The sequence below is a fragment of the Fonsecaea pedrosoi genome (genome assembly GCF_000835455.1).
Source record: "Fonsecaea pedrosoi CBS 271.37 unplaced genomic scaffold supercont1.3, whole genome shotgun sequence".
Taxonomy (NCBI): Eukaryota; Fungi; Ascomycota; class Eurotiomycetes; order Chaetothyriales; family Herpotrichiellaceae; genus Fonsecaea; species Fonsecaea pedrosoi.
In genome coordinates, this window is record NW_013550613.1 from 2,885,944 (window position 1) to 2,911,549 (window position 25,606).

The 25,606-nt window shown below is 51.7% G+C and overlaps 4 protein-coding genes across 4 annotated transcripts; all 4 read right to left on the bottom strand.

Moving 5' to 3' along the window:
* Positions 1 to 204: 204 nt before the first annotated feature.
* Z517_04962 (uncharacterized protein) lies at positions 205 to 5,361 on the bottom strand (the record flags this gene model as incomplete). The annotated part of the gene is made up of 2 exons (XM_013430290.1): positions 205 to 1,647; positions 1,705 to 5,361. The coding sequence occupies 2 exons, from the start codon at positions 5,359 to 5,361 to the stop codon at positions 205 to 207; spliced, it is 5,100 nt and encodes a 1,699-aa protein (XP_013285744.1).
* Positions 5,362 to 6,032: 671 nt separating this feature from the next.
* Positions 6,033 to 19,042, bottom strand: Z517_04963 (uncharacterized protein; the record flags this gene model as incomplete). Its single annotated transcript, XM_013430291.1, has 2 exons — positions 6,033 to 18,709; positions 18,760 to 19,042. The coding sequence occupies 2 exons, from the start codon at positions 19,040 to 19,042 to the stop codon at positions 6,033 to 6,035; spliced, it is 12,960 nt and encodes a 4,319-aa protein (XP_013285745.1).
* A 998-nt stretch (positions 19,043 to 20,040) lies between these two features.
* On the bottom strand, positions 20,041 to 21,256 carry Z517_04964 (uncharacterized protein; the record flags this gene model as incomplete). The annotated part of the gene is made up of 2 exons (XM_013430292.1): positions 20,041 to 21,114; positions 21,191 to 21,256. The coding sequence occupies 2 exons, from the start codon at positions 21,254 to 21,256 to the stop codon at positions 20,041 to 20,043; spliced, it is 1,140 nt and encodes a 379-aa protein (XP_013285746.1).
* Positions 21,257 to 23,654: 2,398 nt separating this feature from the next.
* On the bottom strand, positions 23,655 to 25,475 carry Z517_04965 (uncharacterized protein; the record flags this gene model as incomplete). The annotated part of the gene is made up of 2 exons (XM_013430293.1): positions 23,655 to 24,870; positions 24,922 to 25,475. The coding sequence occupies 2 exons, from the start codon at positions 25,473 to 25,475 to the stop codon at positions 23,655 to 23,657; spliced, it is 1,770 nt and encodes a 589-aa protein (XP_013285747.1).
* Between the last annotated feature and the right edge of the window lie 131 nt (positions 25,476 to 25,606).

Below are 25,606 nucleotides of genomic sequence, written 5' to 3' on the forward strand. Positions count from 1 at the left end.
CCCCTTATTTCCCTACCCTACATGTAGATCGATTCCTGCTGGAAGAGTTCAGGTAGGTAGGTAGGTAGGTAGGTAGGTAAATTGATTTACCTATTTTAGCTAGAAAATTAAGATAATATCTTTCGCCCCAAAACAGCCCCTTTCTTCTCCTTCTATCTCAGAGATCGATCCACGTGAACTCGTGACGAACCCGTAGAGCCCGATTCACTTCTCTCCCTCCCTCGCTACTTTTTTGGTCTCCTTTTGGCCGTCTCGCGTCTGCGGCCGTGACCCGGCGGTGTTGCCCGGTTGTACCGTCAGGGCGGGTTTGCGATTTTCGTCGCCACCACCATCACCACCACCACCGCCGGAGTCAGCAGTAGCAGCGGCGGGGGCACCGTCTTCCGGATCGTGCTCGGGAGGAAACAGTTCCTGCACCAGGCCCGGGAGGAACCTATCCAGGCGCCTCACCGTCTCGGGCCAGATTTGGATCTCGCCCTTCTCGTCCAGAGAACGTGGGCTGCGAGGAGTTTGGCTGGCCAGCGCAGCCTGTTCCTGGCGACCGAGATAGCCCGCCCCGTCCATGACGAGAAGCGTGTTCTTCACACCTTCGCGAACCGCCTCCGCGAGCGCGTCACCTTGGTGCTCAACCACGGTGCCGGCATTCATGAGGCGGTCGAGAAGCTCAAGAATTTTGATCCAGACATCGGTCATTTTGTTCCCATTGCCCTGGCCCTTTGCCGTGCTCGCCTTCTGCTGTCCTTCGTCGATATCTCCTTCAGGTTCCTGTTCATCGTCGCTCTCCCCTTCTTCGCTCTGAGGAAGAAGTGGGATATCGTTGAGCCTGTCGAGATATCTCAGGAAAACCTTGCACAATAAGCCACCCATGTGTGCTCGGGTCTCATTCATCCCAGGCGGGTCCAACTGATATATCTCGGGCTTTAACAACCTAAGCGTAAGTGGGAACAATACCTCATCGAATATTGCCGTCCATTCTGTGTGTTGGTCCTGCTCCGTACCCTTTTCGTCTGCTACAGTCTCGGAGAGCAGTGTGCGTTGCAGGGCTGACAACGCACGATGTCTGACTTCACGACAGGGGTTGACACACTGCGCACATAGGGCTCGGAAGATCGGACTCCAATATGCAGCCCAAGCTTCATTCCTCTCCAGATGGCTTTGATCAATGAGACCCGGGACACGATCGGACAACTGATAGATCAGCCCCACGGCCTTGGTGGCCCGCTGAACAACCACAATGTCTTCGGGTTTCGCAGGCTTGGCTTGCCGGCCATGTTTCGCGGCAAAGTCACGGCGTTTTTCTTGAATGGATCCGATCGAGCCGGCGGATGCAATGTCGTTTGCGAGGGAGATGGCGGATTCGAAGTTATCTGCCGTCAAAGCTTGCTGATCTTGTGACTTTGTTGGGGAAGGGGTGGAAAGGCGTGCTAGAATGTCAAACACACGCTCTGCCTCTGTTTTGTGTTGATGGAGGCGCTGCAACGTCGACCAAAAGTCCGGAGATTTTGTAATCTCGTTGCGCAAGGCCGACGAAGTACCAATGGCGTTGGCGAAGCCCTGGATTATGGTAGACGCTGTTCGGTCAAGCACAGTGTCGTCGAAGCTTGATATGGCATGGAGAACGACAGGAGCACGCATAAAGTCGTAGGTCTATGAGAACCTTTTGTTAGTAGGATTTCTTCACAGGAACTTCTCTGTCAGACTTACGTAGCTATACCGCAATAACTCAAGAAGGTAAAGCACAACCCTCGACGCAGCCAGAGGATGCAGATTTGAGGCATCTCTGACCGCATTCTGTAGGGCGCCTGTGAGTTGCTCTCCGGCTGCAGCGATGGTTTTGTCGTCTCTCAGGGTAAGCAGCGTGGCAAGTTCGAGGAGAAACACCGAGCCAGGATCGTACTCGGGCCCGGCTTTGGGCATGCGGTGGCCGTTGACCCTGACGGTGACGGGCATGGGCCGTTCAGGTTTGACGGTCACGACTGGTGACATTTCTTCCATCTGAGACAGCAGAGCCGACACGATGGATTTGATTTGCGAAGCAGGAAGTGATGCCATATGCTGCAGGACAGTGTCTGGCCGGCAGGCCTTCACACAGTCAACACATGAAAGGGTATTCTCGAGCTCTTCCTCCGAAGGCTCCGGTGGATCGTCAGCGGCATAGCTTGAGAGGTACGACGTAAACGTCGAGAAGATGCCGCTATCGCTCAGTCGGCCATCTCGGTCGATGACTTGTGACGGTGGTTGCAGAGGGATCGGACCAAGGTCTTCAAATCCATCTTGCTCGAACTTTGGCAACGTGATGAGCGAGTTGACAAACAGGTTTCTTAGAATGCGCACGACGTAAATCCAAGTGTCGCCCACCGCTTCTTCATGACCCTGTAGTATCCTGAAAAGCAATACGGTCGCTAACTGGGCTCGAAAGTCTCTTCCAAGCCTCACGGCCATTTCACTAACCATGATTCTCTTCTTTCCAACCTGAACTTCCGTATTCAACGAAGTGCTCGGAGGAATTTCTGCCGCTAATCCGCTGATGTGACTGACGCTGTAGACAATGCGGTCAAAGGCCTCGGTGACTCCGTATTTGGCCGCGATCTGGGCGCATTGATCGAAACCAACCACGACTCGAGAGAAGACGGCATCATCAGAGGCTGACATGAAGACATAGCACAGAGTTGCCACGATCGGTTTCCAAGTTGCCTTGAACATTTCTGCGTCGAAGGCATTGGTATCGCAGAGCTCCAGAGATCCGGCGTTGTGTGTCTTCAGCAAGAGCTCCTTCCAGGCATATTCAAAGGCATGTTTGTTCTCGTGCTCGTCGGGAAGAATGATCTCGTTCTCCTTGATGGCTTCGTAGATGTCCTGCAGCAGTTCCGGCGAAAAGTCCTTTCCTGCGTTGACACCCCGCAGGTTTCTCGCAAAATCCTCGTACGACATCCGCTTCTGTGTCTTCGCAACGTTGGGATTGTAAAGATCGGTGTTCAGCATGATAATCGCATAGGCTAGGACGAAGGCGGCATCCTTGTCGGCGATCTCCTCGGGTGAGACGGTTCTGCAGTACTTTTCGGTAAAATTGTTGACGATTCGTTCGATCAGTGCCGCTTCCCCAGGAAGGCGGAAAGATCCCAATACTTCCCGAAGAGCCTCATCAATGCGTTTGTCCTCAAAATCAAACAGCCCGATGAATGCTACCAGCAGCGGTTCATTGGATTTCTTGGTTATAAACTCTCCCAGCACTTTTTTGGAGACGTGAGAGGTGCCTTTCAAAAACTGAGCCACCTGGACGGGATCATCTGGATTCTCTATGATGCCGTTCCTCACCAGATATGCCACACCTGCTTTGGGATCGTCGTTGAACTTGGATGCACCACTTTTGATGATCTTTTTCCTTGCTCGTTGCAGACGCAGCTTGTCTATCCGCTCCCGTGCCCATGCTGGCGTTTCGTGGACAAGCCTCTCGGCCATGAATTGGATGAAGCTCAGCAACGAATCCAGACATAGTGGAGGCACATTGGTAGTGCTCCAAGTGGCAGAATCCGGGAAGGCATTCCGCGATAAAAGTCCCACCATATCTTCGCAGAGGTCCTGCCGGTCGACTTCGCAGTCATAGTTGAGAAAAAGTTCCACCATGAATCCAGGGATGCGGACCAAGGTGCCAATGCTTTCAACCATCGCTTCTCTGGCCTCCGGCCTTCGAGTACCGCCTTCGAGTCCCAGCTTCTGCCTGTCTTTGATTGGCACCGGGGTTGACCGACCGCTGCTCGGCTGCGACGGTGCTGGTTTCACCAATTTGGGAGATTGAGGTACCCCCTCATACAACGACGGATCAATGCCTGGTTCCTGGGGGATGTCTACACGGGGATGCAGACAAGCCACCAAGTATGAAAGGAACAGCTCTTGCTGCAGCTTAAGCAGCCGTCGACATGTGGCCAGTAATGTCCCGGCGACACGTAAAGAGCTGTTCAGAAGGACCATATTGTCCGATCGAACGAGTTGGAATAAATGGCGGCAAAGATCGTCCTGGACCAGTGCTGCCAAAACAGGCTGTTTCGCTATTGAAGGCCCCGAAACCTCAAGGGCGACGTCAATGATTCTGAGGGCCATGATTCGCATTGCATCTGTATGTGTTTTGTCGTGAGGATCAAGGAGATCAATGAGGACGCGAAAGAGCTCTTTGATTGATGGCAGGGCGTATGGCTCCACGTTGTCAAACTCATCTTCCTTCGCTGGCGCGGCCGTATTCTGCGGTTCCGTGGAAACCTTGGATCCAGTGCCGCCTTCCACACTGGTTCGTCCGTCAACGTCAACGCTTGGTCGTTCTGGCTCACCATTTCCCATGACGCTGCCTGTCATGGGGGGTTCAATCTTTAGTTCTTCGGTAGCACTAAGCAGAGTTGTTCTCGTATTCGACCGACTCCTTGACTTTGGTATCTCTTCCACCTTTAACGACTTCAATCTGCTAAACACCACTTGACACATGGTGACCATGGCCATCTCGGCAGACCTCCTGAGGACCTCCGAAAGCCTTGACTGACAGCACATGCTTAAGCCGGTACTCATCATCTCGCAGATACTCTCGTCACCGAGCAGCTGGCCTTCCGGTCTGGATATGATCAACTCCATGAGCCTCAGGATACGCAGCAGGACGACCTCATCCGCCGCGGTGTCACTCGCTTCGAATCGGCAGTGGGTGATTGCCGCACTAAGAAGGTGCATCCCCTGTGAGATTCGTGGTGATCTGACCGTGATAATGTTGTATGCGAAGAACTTTGTGATCGAAATCACCGCCAGACTAGTAATCGCGGCGCTCGTCGAAGAACTGCGTATGACCTGTAGAAAAGGGTGCAGTAATTCGGGAGCATCCACGGCTGTCACATCTCGACAGCCAGCCAGATCTCTTCTCAGACGTGCAAACGCGGTCAGCAAGGGGTTATCCTGCAGACTCTTGCCCTTCCGGCCGCGCAGACCCCATCGACTGGCCAGGCTGGAATTTTCATCGTCCGAGGTGTTGGGCACGTTCAGCCTGGCCATGCCAGGATCTAGTATCACAGGCCCTTTGCTGCTCCGGCGACTTTGCGAGGATGAGCGTAGAAAGTCCTTCTCTTGCAATCTTGTGGCCCCTCCCCCCAGAATGGCTGACACCGAAGACTGCGCCCAGCGGGCATGCTTCCGCATGGCAGACGTGATCGTTATGCATTCCTGCGTAATGAGTGCAATTGGGTCGATTGAAATCGCCGGTGTTCGATCAGAGGCCATATCAAGCGCAATTGGCGTCATGGTCTGTGGTTGTGGAGGAAGAGACTGAGGTATCGCGACGCTGGGTCGGTGTACATCATGGCTGCGCCGAGTATCATCGACTGCAGCCATGGCGGGCTCGTTGTTGGACGAGTTCCAGTTGTCGGAGTTATGGGTGTGAGGAGTTCATCCTGGCTCTGTCTCACGTCTGCGTTCTCGGCGTTCCTCTCGAGTTTTTGCTGCCGGATTGATGCAAGATTCTCAGCTCAAGGCTTCTGCACTAGCCTCCAGCAGAAACGTATATACCTGACCAGATGTGGCCACCTGGTGTATTTGATCTTCATCTCCCCGCAGCGTTCACATTGAATGAAGTGTCCGCAGTTCAGCCTGGGAAGGTTTTCCGGGGACGGATAGCCACGTGATATTCAGCCTCGTGGGAGTTGTGCCTTGTTCGACCATAGTAACCTCAACCTTCTATTCATCAAATACCTAGCACGAGGGAGGGGGAAAATATGTAATAAGTAAGTGTCTTCATGGAATCTATCTACGACAAGAAACCGCAGCGCGGCGGAACGACACAGGGTATACCCGAAACCATAACCTCCAAACGCCTCTCGCCATGCGCTCAATAATAGCGGCTGCAATGAACGAAGCGAACACCAGTTTCGTTTCGAACAAAGGAGAAAATCGTCCATGTGGACAGCGACACTCTATGGTCATGATTGAAACAACCTTCTGTTTCATGAAAATCAAACCTCAGCCCAACAGTTTTCCAAATTGCCGACTCAAAGGCTGCCATGCTCCTACGACAAGGTCTGCTCTCCTTCCTCGAGTAAATCCGTAATCCTGGCAAGGTTGCCAATTGTTTCTCTTCCTTGGCCCATCAGTAATAGTTTCTCCGCGTTTGCAGGTAGCCCTAGATACGCTGGGGGCTCTCGCTCAGGTAGTTGCTCCACCCAGCTCATGAAGTCGCGGATAGTCGTTCCAGAAGGAACTTTGAGTGCCTGGCCCTCGTCAGGAGCGGAAACCAGTTCATGGTCACTTTCATATGCTGCAGGGTCGAAAACTTTGCTGACAATCTCACGGAGCAATGAGAAGTCGCCTTCATCATCGATCTTTCCACCGTACATTTCGGTAATCAAGTTTCGAAGTAGATCCCAAGGTAATTTGACAGGTGCGATATTCGATCTTCCTTGCGCGATTGCATCAATCCAGACGTCGATGATAAAAGCGCAGCACTCGTAATCACTATCGTTGAATTCCCAAAGTCCTTTCCAACCGAGAGTTGGGGCATATCTTAGTCGCTCTTGAAGTACGGCATGAAGGAAGCAGAGAAGAAGGTAAAGCCGGCCCTTCTCGACAGGTGTTCGGGTGCCTCGGTCGGATACCACAGTCAGTGTGTCTTTCATATTTGCTCTCATGCCCGCTGGTTGCTCATAGACGAGCGTTCTGGAGGCTTGGAGCAGGTTAACGGGTATTTTGGGGCTTGACTCCATGGAGAGGAACAACCTAAAGTCGTTATGCGGTTTGAGTGCCGAGAGGCGCTTCTCTAGAGTCTGTAGCCATTGAGGCGCGAGATGGACATTCTTGATCAAAACCCATGTACCATTTGCGGCGGCACTGGTGATGGCCTTGTCAGCACTTGCAACGCTTTCATCAGAGCCCATCGCAACATTGGCGCAGTTTGCATTCTGCTTCTCCACAAGGGCATCGACTTTGTAGCTTGCATCAAACCCGGGGTTGGAGCAGAGTGCAATTGGGATCGAGGAATTGACTTGGTTGACAATCGTTGCTAGGTCATCAGTACCCTGGAAGATTTCGGGTCCAAAAACACCTGCGACTAGTGTTTGAGCTGCGGGCAAAAACCTGTCCGGTCGGACCAGCTTCACAAGGAGCAATTTGTAGAGGTTTTGATCAATCACGCTGTCGGTATCGTTCCAAATGGTGGGAACACAGTGCTCTGCACGTTCGGCCGAGAGAAACTGCAACCAATTCTTGCTTGAGGGGTCGACCTTGTCGCTGTTGAAAACGGGAATTCGCTTGACAGCTGCCAACACGTCCTCAGCGCGAGTGTCCGTGGGTACAGTGCCCCGGGAGTGCGGTCGGTCTTCTAATATCAATTCCATGGCAGATCGATCAAAGCTGTATGGGGAGGCGCGGACCAACAGCATTGCCAGTGTGATGCGGTCCTTTTGCAACAGAGATAGGGCCGTTCGTCGATAAGTCTCAACAAATATGTCCTTCAGGATGATCTCGCCACGTTCTTCATGATTTGTCTTGTTGGCAAGATGTGGGTTGTTATGGAGGACTGAGTTGAATATGTCGATGAAGTATGGCAGCGAGAACCGATACCCATGATTGAGGTGGTGAAGCTGCTCCAACAAGGCAAAAATGGCACTGCAGGCGTTGGCAATGTGGCTGTAGCCTTGTGTAATGCGCTCGACTTCTGCCATGACTCCCTCCGTTTCTGCCACCTTCTTTGTGATGACCGCGGCCTCCTTTTTGAGCGTTTCGAGAGTTTGAATGACATTGTCATCATCAAGAATATTGCCCCGAGATTCGTTGAGAGCTTGCAAAAGTCTCTTTTCCAGTTGCCGCAGGTTTGTGTCAAACTCTCCTTGCATTTTGACCAAGTTTGTTCTTCGCTTGTCGACATCTGGACGCTCGGCTTTGAGAACCTCGTTCAAAGACTGTGTTCGCAAGCTGCTGCGGGTAACGGTGAAGTTGATGAAGGTAGTCCGGCTGCAAACATCAGGGGCAAAGGCCGCTGAAGGGTCCCGAGTGGATAGATATAATTGGAAGTGCTCTGAAAAGTCGATCTCTTGTTTGCCAAGTTGGATAAGCACTCGTCCACCAGTCTTCTGGTATTCCTTGTTCAAGACATGGGTTAAGATAGGATCCAGATATTCGGCGTCTTGAATCAGGATCGGATTGCCAAAACGCAAAGCACTTTCAAGTTGCTTGGTGAAGGCGTCATCCAAGAAGCTTGTCACTGTCAGCTTCCGCCCTTGATGCTCTTGTTTCAAGAATTCCGTCACCCTGCCGGGTGGGTCGATGATCAATGGATATCGGTTGAAGCGCTTGAGCATGATGGCATTCTCCATGCACAAGTCATCAGCTGGCAAAGAGTGGCGCTGCCATTGCAGTCGTTCGTCAGCAGACGACAAGTATCCAAGAACTGAGCCATCAGTCTTGCAAGAAATGCCAGACTGCGACATGTGATGCATCCAATCATCGACCATGGTCTTTCTGAACTGTTGGTCATAGAGACCTCCATACGCCAGGAATGCCGATGCAATGACCACGTCCCCAACCAGGGTCTGGATTTGCGTCTCAAAAGACTTACTGGCTGCCTCCCATCTGACACGCTCGGAAGACAGACTGTCGAGCAGACGTAGACTGCGGTCTACCTTCGTCTGAACTCGTGCCATTTCGCTCTTGATTGCTTGGGTTTCACTGATCAGGGCAGCATATTCTGTCTTGTAGGTTGCAATGCTCTCCTCCAGCTTGAGGATCCTGTTCTCAATGGCTTTGGCCTCTGCCTTGGTTTGGAGAGCTTTGTCCTCAAGTTGCTCTACTTCCGCTCGCAAAGGTCCCACGCGGTCTAGAATCTCAGAGTAATTGACCTGGGCTTCCACCCATTGTACCAGAGGTCCACATGCTTTGCTTGCACGGTTAACCTTCTCGAATGTAAAGTCATCGTTGGACAGGAAGTCGTGCCGCATCTTCTGCCGTAAGCTTGGTGTCATATCTTTTTCGTTGTCGTAGTTGACGATGTTTGCAATGAAATCGTCTCGTCGAACAACAGTTTGAATGGCCTTCCAATTATCGACTTTGTGACCAAGTAAGGTGCAAACCAATTCCAAAGCAAGCTTGACACCAGATGGAGGATTGGCCATCGATCTCACCTCGGTGAGATGTTGTCTCTTGATGTTGCTGACGCTTCGCTGCGCTTCAATGACCGCGGGTTCCGCCTTGGCTAGGTCTTCTAGCACAATCTCCTTCCGGCTCGCGATTTCTTTCTCTTGTTTCTCCAGCTCTGTTTGTATCTCAATGGAGGTGGTTTTCTGAGATTCCGCGGTTCGCTGATCTGCAACCATTCGTTGGAGCTTTTCATTCGCCTCGGCATCCTTGAGCTCCAGCTGACGCTTCTTCTGGTCCAGGCTAGCTCTCAAGTCGCGTACTTTATCGACTGTGTCTCGAAGCTTATCGAGACCGACATTGAGATGTCGTTGTTGTTCTTCCAGATCTTCACGTTTTTCCCTGAAGAGTTTGCGAAATTGCGTAACGAAATCTAGATAATGCCGAGGAGTAAGATAAGTAACGATGCCCTGCTGACGCTCCAACCGTTCGTTGGTCTTCTGTACTGAGTAGTGTATGTGCACCATTGCATTGATAATAGTGTCGCGGTGCGAGGCAGGGAGCGAGAGACCACGATATGCGACAGGAATGCTGTCAGGGGCGGAGAAATTTGGCTTGTCAAGGTCGATCGAGTGTGTCAGTTCGTAGCCGACTTGGAAGAGAGCTTGATCTGACCAATCGCCCATCCAGTTGAGAACACATCTGTTGAACAAGGCAGGGCTAGTAGCTGCCTTGGAGGAGAGACCATCCTGTGGGGGGTTCATTGTGAACACGACGTGTAGATTGCGCACAATCTGCTGGGTGAACCACTTGTAAAGCTCTTCTTGCGAATCCAGGAGAAGACCTTGTCGTTGAGCGCCTTCCTTGCAGGCTGTCATAAGAGCAGAATACTCATCTCCCTCAAAAAGACCAGGTACTTCTCCGTTGGCAAGCAAAGTATTCATCCGCTCTAGGAAACCAGAGTCCAGGACATTTGATTCGTCCATGATGAAGCAAATCTTTTGGCCTCTGCAGCCACACGCGCGGAGAACACCCCGCAAATCGTCATCGAAGTCTTCTGCTGAATATCGCCCATGAACCTTGATCTGGAAGATGGTCAAACCATTCATCCAGGCTACAAACCTGGACAAGGTGGTCTTGCCACTACCGCTGGTGCCTATTAGGATGAGATGGCCCTGTGGTTGTCGGAAGACACGGTCGATGCGCAGAGCATGTTCGAGGACATCATTGAACAGCACTAGAGGGACATCGACCTCTTCCTCGCAAAATGTCTTGAGGCGTGCCTTGACAAACTCACGTAATTGTTCTTGCTCAACAGAGACATAGTTCTTCGAAAGCCAATTAGAGAACAGGATTGGCCCCTGTAGAGCTTGGTCAATATCAGCAGTTGGAAAGTGTTCCAGGGCGGTCTGTCGTATCATATCAGAAGTCCATGCCCGCTCCTCTTGTTCAACGAGTCGATCTTGGAACAACCGCAATGCTTCGTGCGCCCAGATTCGAATCAGTCCCTCCAGGGAGAGGTGTTCAAGAGGGGCTATAGCCTCATATATGCCGCGGACCCATCGGGTCAGTTCTCGAGGCGAGTAAACATAGTGAGGCTGGATGTCCGGCGTAAATCTAGCTTGAGACTTCAGGTAGAACTCAACCATGGCGTGTGTTAGCGCCTCCGCAAATCCTCGCAATGAGGGCACCACCTTGAGAACCGCATTGTTGAAGGTGCCATAAATCTGGGCCAAGGAGACCTCGCCGGGATAGTCAACCATGACCACGGGCGCGTGTCGCAGGAATCTGTCACCCATGGGATGACGTCCCACATCTTCAGGTGGATTGCAGGCGCCGACGAATTGAATACGCTCCAAGGTGACCCAGACTCTGTCAGTAGGGCGCCAAAACCCATTTTGTTCCACGAGCTGTCGCAGGAAACTGATAGCGCGCTGGGTTCCGTATTTATCAGGGGCGGGAAGATTGATCTCGTCGCAGAAAATGACCAGCCACCGCCCCAGTTGGGTGGGGGACAGTACCATCCCATTGAGGGTCTTTTTGTACTCGCAGTATTGCTCAAATGTTTTGATGACAAGCTCTGGCTGCGTTGCACTTGAGAAGTTGAGACCAACAACCTCCATGTCGGGTAGTTTGCGGAGGGCACTGAAGAGAGTCATTGTTTTACCAGAACCAGGTGGACCACACAGCATCAAAGGTTTGTGTTCCGATAACCACGAATACAAGACGTCCTCATGGCGGACAGTATCGATCGTAGGGATGATAACATCAGTCTGGGTGATTGAATGCGTGTTCAAGTCAACCGTCGGTACTTGAGCCTGCCATGGCACCCATTGAGCATGTGGCAGGGTCACGTCGTAATCGATGAGCGAAGTAGAGCTGTCGAGGGTGGGGAGGTCGACGTTCGTCATCGAGGACAGGAAGTCTCCGAAGTTCTTACGGATGCTGAGAGACGCATCGCCCACGAAACTCCAGACAATTGCCAATAGAAGCTTCTTCGAGATGAAAGCCTCTGTCTGCTCCAAATCCAGGGGAAACTCGGGATGATTCATGTTGTACTCCAAAATGGTGCGGCATCCTTTAGCCAGCAGACTGAACAGACTGCCGAGCGCTCTGGCTGTTGTAAACTCCATGATGTGCTTGTGGCCTGCCGCTGATGACAGTGCTTTCAGAAGAAAATCATCGCGCTGCATCAACCCTTTCAAGGTCTCGACCACGTCCCGCTGTGTCTCTTGAGCTTTCGTACTGAGGCCAGCTGCTTTAATCTCATCATCCAGGTCCTCAAACGTTCGGTCCGCGAGCTTCTGAAGAAAGTGGTCTATCATGAGGGACGGGCTAACTGTGTCGTCGGAGAACCACACCATGCCACAACGGCTGACCGTGGCAAGCGTGGCATACTTGAGACTCTCGACTTCGAACATGATTCGAACATTTGGTGGCAAGTTCAGTCTTTCACCGTTCGGCAGGGTGAGTAATTTGTTGTCGTCGAGAACGCTGTTCAGGTTTTCTACCCATTCGGGATCGACGTCTCCGTCAAAGACGATCCAATGCCGCTTGCTGTCTTCACCACGAAGGTTGTCAACGACCTTGCGCAGGATGGCGGTGAACAGGCCATCGGTCCACTCCCGCGTCGTGCTGTCGAGACTGCCATAGAGTGCTTCCTTTGACATGACCTTCGGATCAATTACATGATACACACCTTCAATGCCCTCCACTTTCTGCAAGGCTTGGAGCAGAACTCTCCAGATGGCAGATTTACCAGAGGCAGATTGTCCAACCATCATCACACCATGGTGGATGTTTTGAATTTGATACAACTGGAGAATCTTCGTCATCCAAGCCTCGCTTTCGGTGAGGTGCTGTTCTTGCATCACTTGCTTGATTGCCTCCATCAGCTTGGTCATGCTTGCAGGGACATATTCCACGCCGGGGAAATCTTCTGCCTGGACTTCAATAAGGGTTTCGACGTCTTGCTTGATCAATTTTGGAGACACTGTTTCTCGAATGCTCTGCACAATGATTTGCGGTTCAATGATGCTCTCGTCTCCTGGAAGCCCCTCTGGAGTTTGCATACGCACTCTCTTGAGACCGCCGGAGCTAATGAGGACACTTTTCAGTGCTCTCAGACCGAAATCGTAATGAGGTTGCTTCGAAAGTCGCTGTGCACAGTGATCGAAAAAGGGCACGACCTGGTGCGAGATATGTTTGGCTTGCTTGAAGCCCTGCGAGAAAAGCATGACCTCAGCGATTAACTCCTTGTCTGGCTTTGACATTGCGACACTTCTAAAGAGCTTCTTCAGGTTATCCGGCAGGTTAGAACGGCCAGCATAACCGGGATTCATTGTGATAAACAAGCCAGAATTTGGGTTGACTCTGAAGCGACGGCCCACCAGGTCGATTTGTGCCTTCTGTTCGTTGGTGGTGTTTTTGAGACCAATCTGAATATTTTGGATCTGTTGCGACACAGCCGAGAGGATTCTTTCTTCAAGACGATTGAATTCGTCAAAACATCCCCAAGCCCCTACTTGACAAAGCCCTAGAAATATGCGGCCCATCGCTTGGAAGTCGAAAGTGTCATCACAGCAGAACACCAAAGTGAAGCGCCCCAGTTGAAGTCCTAGGGCTTTGACTGACTCAGTTTTCCCAGTTCCCGCAGGACCATATGGTGAACCCCCAAGTCGCTGGCAAAGTGCTTGTGTAAGTGTCAAAAAGCATCGATCAGTTAGTGGTGTCCGAACCAGGCGGTCTGGCACTCCAAGGTATTCGTAGCCGTAATCCAGGTCTGCATTCGCCATTTGGATGCGAAGGCGGCTCATTAGATCTGCATTGGGGTCATAAACATACCGCATTTGCAGAAGCCAGAGATAGTGTCCCGGTGTATTTGCTTCCGCTTTTATGAGCTTTGCAATGACGTCTCGTTGATGAACAGCCTCGGTAATGAAATGCTCGCATTTCTTGCGAGTCAAGGCCGGGAGGTCTTGCAACACGCTCTCGGCCAGAACGTCGAGCAGACGGACTTCATACTCGTGAAGCTTTGGTAATTCTTGGCCACCACCTTCAAGTGCTCCTTGAACAAGTTCGGTCCATACAACTTGGGCGGCGAGGATCATTATCTGGGCCGGGAATCGCGTCATGTACTCTTGGAATTGATTGACATCTAGTTCAGGAGCAGTAAACAACGGCCTGAAAGCAGTGGCCGCTTCGGCAAGTAATTCAGCCAAGGTCTGCTTAACATTGGTGTCGAGAGCTGTAAGCCAATCGTTGATTTTCGGGAGTTTGATGAGAGAAACCTCCTTCTTCAGCCTGACGACCTCGCCTTCCTTTGAAGTAATGGCCGCGATCGTGTTGTCATCGGTCACTTCGGCGCCAGATATCCCAGCAAACATCTTCTTGAAATGCTTTGCGACGCGGCTGCTATCATTGCTGTTGCCAATGATCTCAAGCAGGTCTTCATCACCAACAAAGTAGAATCGAGGGAATGATACTCGCTCCCGTTCGAGGTACTCGCCCAAGGCCTTCTGGATCTTGGTCAAGAGTTCTGCTAGCCGCTCCAAGGATTTCTGTACACCAGGAATGGCAAGCACATCCATGACAAATGGAGACTTATAGACCTTCTTCATGACGGCAGAAAACTCTGTGTTGATGTTGGAGAATCGGCTGGACTCGGTGGGTAGAAGGTGTTTGATATCGTTGTTTCCGGTGAAGACGCCTTCTAAGTAAACCCATTGTCTTTGAACATCGATCCAGATATCGAACAGAACATGGACGCGATTTAGCTTGTCCTCCCATGATGAGGCTTCTTCCTCAAACTCTTTGTAATATGGGGAGTGCCGCATAGCTTGAAGGGAATTCAAATTCTCACTGCATTTGGAGAACAGGTCATCCCAGCCCCGAATGAGCCGGCACTTATTCTGATAATTCACCAGGTCAAGCGGGTAGCTTTGCCAAGTCTCCCTTACTTGTCTAACAAACTCTTCGAGGGCGAGCTCTCCTCTTGCCTGGACGATGATGTCCCGGATAGTTGCTTCGCTGGTGATTAACTGAAGATCCCAGACGTCCCCGAGAGTCATCGACACCTCAGAATATCTCTTGTTGGGCTTCAAGGCTTTGTAGATCTTTAGCCAATGTCTTTCTCGAATGGCATCCGACTTGAGGTCATTCAGTAGCGGGTTTGCTTTGATCAACTGGCGGAGAACCGTCTGGACATGCTCAAAAGCTGCATATTGCCGCATTCGACTGGGCATCTCTTTCGTCATCTTCACTAATCCGTCCAATGATTGACGAAGCTTTCGTGGTTGTAAGCTAGTCCATAGCATCTCTCGGAGCTCGTTGATGCTTTCCCATATCGTAGACAGGGCGGACCAGACAGACTTGAAATCGTTCACTTCTTCCAAGGCGGCAGTCAAAGAATCATCTCGAGAAGATGGCAGCGCAAGGGCTTCTTTCGCTCTCGAGACAGTTTCAGCTTCCGCTTGCAACTTCTCCATGCGAGTTTGGTAGACACGTAAGAGCTCAGCAGCTTCTGCAGGTGGAATTGTTCCGGAAACTGGCTTCTCCTCCGTCCACTGAGCAACCACATCAGCTATGCGGCTGCCGATAACGCGGTCTTCTGCAATGATGTTGGCCCGTAGCGCATCCGTCTGATCTTCAACAATCTTGCTTTTGCGATTCAATATCTCTTCGAAAGCATCCCATTCGTCGCTCACTTGGTTTGCAGAAAGCCAGTCACTAGCAAAATTGTACCGCTGTCTTGAAAGGGTTGTCTGGCCTTGTCTGAAGATGTCGACTTCAGGACCCCATATTATAGCATTTCGTCTGCACTGTTGGACAATGGTGATGAATGCAACGGCTTGTGCAGTGGATGACGCCTCTAAGGAGTGATTTTCGAGCTCGAGACGTGATCGTTTCATATCAGTGTACACTTCAGCCATACGATTGCCGAGAATGCCGCCAAATTTGCTGGTTATCTCATATTGCCATTGATCATATTTCTGTGTAATCTTCGATTGGACCTGCTCATAATCGAAGACCACACTGCCGAAGCTCTTGCGTCCCTCGGAGGTGTCAAACGTTGAACGTGCATGTCGAACTTCTTGTAGGAGCTGGTGCCATTGAGCGAGATCATCACCCAGGGTTTCATGTAACTGATCGCTCCGGAGATCCCACAGATTCTGGTAGGTGTACCACTCCTCAAGGTAAACCGCCATATTTTCAATTCTGGTGTCGATGGCGTTGTAGGCAGCCTGCAGAACCTCAACATTCTGCAGCGGTAGATCTGTGAATGAAGGGGATGCTTGCGGTGAACCGATATCTGCAGTCACCGAGTATCGAGAAGCTCTGACCTGAGGCAAGTGACACAAGACTTCCAACCAGTCTTCTAGCTGGAGCACCCATGAAGCCTTGACAAAGTTGAGAGGTGGATCGACGAAAACTGTCTGGTTATTCATCATGATCTCGATTTGTGTAAGGGGAAACTGAACATGATGGATTGACTCCTCTGAGACTGGGTATTGTTCGTCTGTGGAGGTGAAAGAAGTAATCCAGTACCTGAGAGCAGCTCGTAGTCGTTCCTCGAAGATGTGGCGCAACTGCGAGTTCAGCTGCGAGACCCAATTAGAGAGATTTGAATAGTTCTCCAGATTCATCTTGTCCACAGCATTCTGGATGATGTCCATTTGGGCCTGGAAATTCTTGGCTGTATAAGGGCAGCTCTTCATCTCAGAAAGAGCAACCTGGATGCTTTGGTCGAGGCTTCGCACAGTCGCAGTCTTGCTTTGCAGAGTTGTGACCGCTGTAGCCAAATCACGGACGTACTGCACATGAGCCGAGTCATTTGTAGTCGCTTTCCCTTTGATGTGGAGTTCATAAGAGTGAATGAAAGAGTCCCAGCGGAGTTTGATGCCGGTGGCAAAGAGACTCTGCACTTCCTTCTCATACCCGGCCATCAGAGGTGCAATATTGGGCATTTCTTGAATGGCTCGGACTGCGGAAAAGTACCCTGCAACACTCTCCATAAGGCTCAAAGCGTATGGATATACACGCTGAGCTTGTTTGGCGGTTGTCGCTATCCGATGTGGAATTTGGTAGTTTAGCCAACTCAGATTTCTGACCTCCTTGAACAAGGAAATGGCATGATTGTCAAAGTTCACAATGAGCTCCATGGCACCATTAGCTGTACGACTCCGAGAAATAGAGAACAGTCTGCCGGTGACAGAGATGTCCCTCGCTTGAACATCCCTAAGCCATGCCTCATAGATATCCCTGGTTGTTAGCTTCTTGCGAAACAGATTGCTCTCTGCTTCGAGCTTCTCCCCGTCGGTATGTAGCATCCAGTCTTCTCCCAGGACCGCTTGAACCTTGGACATATAATTGTTTAACTGTGCTTCGATTTGACGGACCCACAGGATTGCCCCTGCTACAGGAGGGATGTCGCGAAGTTGAGCCATCATCTGTGCTTCGGAGCCACCGTACTGCTGTTTGAATCGCTCGTGGAGGGAAGCAATAGCGTTCTTGACATTGTCCAGAAGCTGGGTCTGATATGCGGCGATAGCGCCCCGAACCTTGGGGCGGACCAGTAGAGCGTTGAATTTTTCAAACACTCGAAACATCTCGTTTGCCGTCTTCGCTTTGCCTAACCGATCTCTGAGCCTAGTGATGATTGAATCCTCCACCCGAGATGTGCGTTCAGTATACTGCATTTCAGCCTGCACCCAAATTTCTGTCCCCTTCGGAGACACATCTAACACATCCACATGGCGGACAATGTCATAGGCTCCAGCAACTTCCTCAACGGCATCCACATCTCCTAGTTCCTCGATGATAGCAGCTCCACCATCATCGGCTGGTCGAGTCGAGTCCGTTGTGTGGGCTTTGGATCCAAGAACGTTGATTATCGTCCGACGTAGCTGTTCGTGGTCGTTCCGAAAGCGGTAGACGTACCGCAGTCGTTCTTGAGTTTGAGCGTGTCGTGGAATTATCTTCACGGGCACAAAGTCGGTGTTTTTGCGCCTTGTAATCTCCCGGGCAACAGCTGTGAAACTCTTCATCTGATCATCCCAAGTCTCCCAGACCAGGTTGACTGAGTTCATTAGGTCGGTAAACTCGTCCCAGCTGAGTGACATGATCGAGCGGCCTTGAAGCAGACGAAGAATCTGAGCGTTCATATCTTCCGAGATACCCTCCACCAGCCTGAGTGCTCGGCGAATGGGGTAGTTGCACACCCTCCATTTCTTGTTCAGATGATTGAAGATTAGGACAAGAGCTTCTGCCAGTTTCTGGAATGACGTTGCAGAAGACAGTTCATCCAGGGGAAAGTCCCTCATGAGCGTGTTGTAGTTCCGCACGACTTCGAGGGCGTCTCTCCAGCCGGTGTCGGTTTCAAAACTGACAACCGCCTGTTGCCGCTTGGCTTTCTTGAGAATCTCCAACGTCAAACGGACATGGTCGAGACTTATTTCTTCCACTAATTTATTCAACGAAGCCTCCAATGACAACCAGAAATTGATTTCCTGCGCGGCAGAGGTCTGTGCGGGTGTCGCATCCTTGACATCTTTGGTCAGTTTGGTGATATTCTGTATTGACTTGATCCACCCAATCACATGATTTTGGATGCTGTTCAGAACGGTGGTATTCTCAAGGACGTGAGCCGGAATCAATTGCACAGAAGGGGACAATCCTTGTGCTTCGGCATTTTGTACGGCTCCCATCACCACTTCATGCATGGGCAAGTGTATCATCGGGATATCAGTGTTTTGCTGCAGGTGCAGGAGACTCATTTCCAATTCCGCAATCCTTCTCTTCGCACCAGGAATACCCCCTTTCGCCTGGGGGTCATACCAGTTTCGGTTGATGGAGCCACGCTGCCGGGTGTACGCCTCAAAGTATGGGCTGAGAACGTTGTGTAGGAGCGAGTAGACCACTTCGTAGGGTGAGATAACGTCTCCGCCGGTGTTTGCTTCACCACCAATGTTGTAGGAGCCCGGGAGATTGAAGACTTGAATCTGACTGGCTATCGACTTCCGTGCATCGAGAGGGCCGGAGAGTTTCAAAAAGGCGATCGTGGCAACAGTCGTTTGTGCAGGGGACAACTCGGATGAGAGGGTATATCGATGCTCGATTTCTGCTGATGGATTAGCAGTGTTTATCTTTAGGCCCCGATTCATTACTGACTTGGGGTGTCATCGTGACCATTAACCAATTCTTCCCGAACATCCTTTTGCGCATAGAGAGTAATCTGAGGATCTGTGGCAAATCGAGCACACTTGTTGAGGGATTCGGGACGGCTGGCTTTGGACAAAAGGCTGCCAACTGCTTCGAGCTCTCTCCTGGCAGCACCCAGTGTAGTCTCAATCAGATTGGCAATATGTTCGAGGACGTCGAGGGGATCCACGGGCTCTAATATCGCTGTAGGTCCAGGATCCCCGTTGGGGGTGCTAGTCGAGAGGACATCCATAGGGGATGGATTTATCGATCTGACAGAAGAAGAGATTCGACGACTGAGACATTTGCCGGCATATCAGAAGTCCTCCAGCGCCAGCGCAATGCTGACAAGAACAGACTTCCGTGGCGAGGGAGAAAAGTTGGGGGTTGTTTGAAGAATTAGAGAAAGTACTGAATTGTACAAAGTATCAACTGGGGAATCGCGCAGGCCTGGAGACGCGTTTGTTCTGCTGCGTTGGAGGGTGGCTCGGGAGGGTCCTTGTGCCAAGAAAACGGCCGGGGCTTCATTGGGTGCCCGCGAACCAGTCAAATTGCGACACCCTGCATACGGGGCCAGGGGGTATCGCTCGAACACCTGCTCGAGCTACTCGTGCACGAGCTTCTGTAAACATACATGTACCTCGTACACATAATCATAAAGACACGGACACAGTACTGAATGCTTATTACTTGTGTACAAGCAACCACACATAAACGCTACAAGAAACAGTCCAGGCATATAAATCCAATGCAATTACCTTTTTTCCAGTCCAGGCCAGTTCGCTATGTATGAACGTGTCGGCAACATCACGGGGTATCCTTGCAATAAAATTTTGGAAAATGTATCCCAGATCCATTCCTTCGTTCCTCATTCTTAGAGTCCGCTTTGGGTGCTCCGTGCTCATTCAGAGCTCCGAGGCCAGTCCATTCAGTCCATGCCTCTGCCTTCTGTCAGGCATCTGGTTGCCGGGTCTGATGCGTACCGCTCTTTGCTCGGCGTTGTCCGTTGCCTGAACATTATCTCTTGCCGTCGTGACGGCAGAGCCGGGCGGGTGGTGAAGGCAGCATGCCCTTTCTGCAAAGCCTTGCCACAGCTGTGTTGGGCTGGCAGACTTTGACAGGTTCACCCTTTGCATGGACAATTTGGTGGCCAATACAGATTGTCACGACCCTGTGATGCGCTCAGCGCTGTGTGACAACTGTGGGAGAACCATGGTCAAGTGGTGCCCTTCCGGGGCAGACCTCTGAAGCTCACTTGGCAATACCTATTGATTTGCTTCGATTGCGTTGTTGTTCCATGGAGTCATTGGTCATTGACCGGACCGCCATGGCATATTCTATATCGGCGTCAGAAGTTTCTTCAGAGGACCGCCGTTGCAGCCAACTGGAATTTGCCTTGAGCATTTGAGTGTCACTGGACTCTCGTTGAGGATCGGCATAGTCTATCGCGTCAAAGGGATTCTCCTCTGGGTCGCGATCTCTCGAGCCGTTTCGAGCAATCTCTGTCGAGTCTCGGTTTTCTAAATGGGCAGAGCGCCCATGCTTAAGCTCCTCCCAGCGAGGCTTGATATAGTCGCTATCAGGGCTAGGTAATATGGGCAGAGGGGCGATCGGTTGGGCTTTATCCCCGGTTGGTGGAGGGGGCGGAGTGCTCCAATTGTTGGCGGCATTCACGTCCTCCGTGTGCTTTTTGTTGCGATAGTCTGCAGCATCCATAGCGAAGCTGCCAAGCCGGCTCATTTTGAATGCCCTCAGTCGATCTAGAGCTGTTTTGAAATCGTCCAAGACAACCGAGTCGGTCAAGCACTTGAAGACAAAGGACAGCTTCCAGAATGGGTTGATGCCCACCGGTAACACAGACTTGAGGGCCGAGGTAACCGAGAGGACGTCCAGGATAATAAAGCATATACTGAGCACCATGGCACCAAGCATGACGGCAAAACGAGGAGAGATGCGAACAATTTGCGTTAGTGTCAAGTCGTACTTGGTCTTGATGTTGTATATCAGGAGGCAGGCTGCCAATATCCACCAAGGATCCCGGCACAGCGCTTCCCATGGTCGTGTCTTCAAGAAGACCTTGTTGACGTTGTGAAAGTAGGTGAAGTTGGCATATATCTCGACAATCCAATACGGTATCACCAAGATTACGGTCCCGATAAAAAGCCGACTGACTGTCTTGGTGAGGAAAGGCTTTAACTTCATCCAGGCGATGACATTATGCAACCACCAGGAAATATTGAGCGGAATGGCGGCTACAGAGAGCCACCAGGCGTACACAGGTGGGTTGAACAGGATAAAGAAGCCTTGCCAATACCCGAGGACGAGCTGTTAACCCGCGTAACTGGTCAGTCACTGTCCCAAGAACATAAAGCGCCCAAGGGGTTCAATCGGTCCAACTTACCTCGAGCAGAATCAATTTGTGCAGCAAAACACCTTTCCGCATATTTGCCAATGTGATGCAGGACATGATGATGAGTGACCCGACCATGTACCCCTGCGCTGTTGTCTCCGAAAAGTTTTTTGTCAGCCACTGCTTCTTATGCGAGGATTGTACGACGACTGGTAGACAAGGCACTACCCACCCCAAGCTTCAAGGACGAGTCCGTTCGGGTCACTCGGTCTCTGTTCTGGATTATCTGGTTCATCGCGCCTAACCCAGACATGAAGGACATCTTCAATTGTTGGAATTGGGCTCATGTTTCTTCTCTGGCTTTCCAAGTAAAGCAACCCGTGCGCAGCGAGCAAGAGGGTGAAAGTCCGACTGCGCCCATTAAGACTGGATACTCTGCGACACTCTGCGCATAGCAGAGCAGAAGACAAGGTACGCCTCTCGCAATCGACGGGGGAAGCAGACAAGTCAGGTTCTCAGGCACCGGAGAAGGTTGAAGCAAGTCGATGGGCGACACCGACTATGGTGGAGACAGAGGCTTCCGAGGGGCGACGGGAGATGGTTTTGCTGCAGGAGCAACGAGCGACGTTAACGAGTTCGACTTTGACCGAGCCGATGTCGAGAAGACGAGTGTCGTATACAAGTAAGTGGTTTGGACAAGAAAGAGGGATCGATGTAATGATCATGCAGCCAAAGCAAAAAATGCGGGTGAGTGGGAAATGGTGGAGGGCCCGTTGGCCGTTCAGTGCACATCACTCAGTTCTTGCTTGAGGTGAAAACGTGAAAAGGATGACCCTCTCCACACCGACATGCGCACCAGGCCCAGCCAAAACACCATCGGCACCTGAGACCCAGACCCGGTCCTGGACTCCTGGGGGGGAATTTGGGGGCAAAGGAATTCCGCAACCAAAAATGCGTCGACCGGGGGAAGGTGGTCGGGGCGGGTTGCCAGTGGTGCCCACTGCCCAGAGGGTGGATGGGCTGATCTCCTTACGCCATTTTTCGGTCAATCAGCCCCTTCTTGAGTTAAAGCGAGAGCTGACGGGGCAAGAGCTAAGAGCCCGTGTATCCAGCATGGAGCCTACTGACCACATTCGCTCGGTGCCGAGGGTGCCTAGGGAAGATCAAGCCTAGGAAGCCGGAAAGCCCTGAAAACCCCAACAGGGCAGGAGCAGGAGTCTCGCATGAATTGCTGTCCAAGTGCTGGTCGCGTGTCTCCGAGACGTCGATCAACTTGGGCTGGCTGAGCTCGTCTACATGTACCGATCCTCGTGTTCAATCCCAACCAACAACAATGTCCCCATGCAAAATGGTCACAAATTTCGATTTCACCGAGTCGCCTAATAGTACACGCGCATCCGGGGTTCACGCATTCCTTCCTCAGCCAGTACAGCATCGAGTCCGGTCACACAGCCGAGCAGTACCTCATACAGTTTGGACGGAATATTTCCACCTCATCCGGAGCAACCATTGAGCACCATCAGAATGCCTCAATTTGGCCTGGACCCTGAGACCTGCAGCGGTTTGATGGATACACTTCGGCGACGCTGAGATGGCCCGTTCAAGGCAATGAACACACAGACACAAAAGAGATGGTCCAAGCTTGATGCAAGCACTGCAGCCACTCATGTCTGGTTGGCCGTTGAGAACAGCCGGAGATCTCCAAAAGTTGTCGAATCGTCTCCCGGGGTCATTCCGTTTCAGAATCGGGAGGTCATGATTCATCTGATGACATCGAGTCTTTTTCGAGTAATCATCAGTCAAATCGATGATTACCCAGCCAGACCTCTCTCCTTTGTTAGAAGTCTATGTATATTGGTACTGATAAGGTATGTACTCAGCGGGCCGCCTTTGTTCCTCAAAATACACTTGGTCGCGCACTGAGGTCTCCCAAGTCCTGCGTGGGACCCCTTCATTGTGGTGTCTGTGCTGGTGCTGATCCTGACCTGGTCCTTGGATCCTTCGGTTAATACTCGCGGGGTTGAAGCCTGCGTGCCTGCGCCCTTGGAACCCACTAACCTGCCTCGCCACCAATCCACGAGGCCAATTTTCCTTTCGCTAAGTGTTCCAAGCGTGTGCGAGTACTCGGTACGAGAATGTCTGCGTCAGCATCACTCGCCGTCGCACGGAGTGTTTGTACGAGGGGTCCGTGACAGATTGAGGAACCACCTCGTTAATGGTGCACCGTACTACTGGACCCGAGGCTTCTTAAACGGTCCAGCAGCTCCTTTCACAGTCCTCCCAGACGCAGGGGGTTGACCCTGCGTCATGCGTGCTTCGAGTTCACAATTTCCCCTATGATTCAACCACCGGGGTTTTCCCACGAATCCTCGAGACTTGTCTCCTGTCGATCAATCGTCTCATCTGTTCAATCGAATGGCTGGCAGTGCCTACATCCTGCTGGCCGCAACTAAAAGTCGCAAAAGAGCATATCCAGATGCGACGAAGATGTCGCACACGTCAAGGCCTAGGCTTGTTATGACAAGCCCCGTTCCTGAGTCTCCATCCCTGCAAGGACACCAGCACCAATAATGCCGCCATCCCGAGCTTCTCTTAGGAACACACTCTTACCGCCGTCTTGAGGACCTGCTCTCATTACCAGCCGGTCGATAAACCGTTGGCATTGCTCTTTAAAGTTGGGATAGTGTTGAATGATACCGCCGGTATAAGCGATAACCAGTTCCTCGGGTCCTGACTTCCACGCTGTTACTCCGGGGGCGGGCGACAGCCCATCTCTCGCGTCACGTTGTGGAAGAGAAGGTACGCTTGACTTGGGCGATGCTGGCTTACTGTCGGTCAAGACCATCGCATCAGGAACTGACGCAGGGCTGCCAGGCTCTGTCAGTGCGATCTCGCCCACAGTAGCCAGAAGTCCGACTGTGGCGGCTGCAATAAGCCCAGCAGACCGAACCTGAACCAGCTGCGCAATTTTGCGGAGTGCGCCGGCCGAATGCGGTGTCCATCCCCAGTTCGAAGATTCGGGGGGAGGAATGCGACGCTTTAGTTCACCAGCCAATTCTGAGTCTGACCGGGCTCGAGCAACGACGGCACTCACAAAGGTGGTGCTAAAACTATAGCTGTGTACAACCGTGGCGGGAAGAGAAGCTGCTGGCACCGGTGGTTTGTGGGCACGCGTCATGTAGTCAAAGAAAATAATGCGAATCAGCTCTCCAATGTATCGGCCTCCAGTCATGTATTCCAGGGGTTGAAAGCCCGGCCGCGCGCACGCCAGGTCCAATTGACGATCCCACTCCGTTGTGATATCCTGTAAAGGGCCACAAGCACCGGCGATTGTGATCTCAGTATTCACAACCGTCTCGGTAGCATGAGGTTTGTTCTTTCTGATGGGTTCGACTTTGGCCTCTCCCAAGTTTGAGAACTTCATGGGAATCGTAGCGTTGCACCCTGTGCCGACAATGATGCCAGCGACGACCCGAGAGTTGGGGAGGGATTTGACAGTGTATGCTAGAGAGGCGAGAGTGGCAATCGTGTCGTTGGTGATGGCAGTGATCTTGAGCCGGGGAAGGGGGCCGAGCTTTCTCCGCTTTGCTTTTGGTGACGAGCTTGTGGGAGATTGTCGGCGTGTGTGGCGGGCATAGCCTTGTAATAGAGTAGATCCAAGGTCGAGATCAGAACTGATAGTGAAACCTTTCCCCATGGGCATCAACGTCGCAGCGGATAACTCGGTTTGCCTTAGGTCCCTTGTCAGTGATTGGATCTTTCCATACACCGTCTCGACTTACATCATGGGAAAGCTGAAAGTGATGCCCATTGGGAGCTCGTCGGGAACATCCACCTTGCCCATCTCTGAGGTCAGCCGATCCCCAACGACCTCTGCTATACAGTCGCCAATCCAGGCGAAGAGGTCCTCTGTCTTGTCCATCTTCAAATGCTCTCCGATGGGCCACGCCTTCTCCAGCGTCCGTCGCACACGAGGACGTTGAGCATTCCGAATCGTCTCACGTGATCGTTCCACTCCATTGGCTGTAGGCAGCAGCTCCTCCGCGTCGCCCAGCAATTCGATGAATGCAACTCGAAGATTGGTGCCTCCAACATCGATGGCCAGGAACTGACCAGTCTCATGACCAGTGGGCAACTTGGTGACAGGAGTAGGCAGAAATTGCTCTTCGGAGCATAAGGCTAGCTCCCCATATACCTTGGAGAACTTATATGCCAGGCTGTGTACCACGTTATCGTCAATAAGCAGCGGTTGTACAAAGGCATCGAGTTCGTGCTCGAGATCATCAGGGGGCGGGCTTCCATTGCTGGCCGACCGATGTGAGGCTTGCTCCGACATTGTCGGGTGGCGGATTGGGGGTTTGGCAAGCTCGAATCGCTGACAAGTGCACAAATTGATACTCCTGTACACTCACGTGCGAGGCGACCAAGTCAGCATCGAAGGATGAGTCGGGGCCGATCTACGAGTAG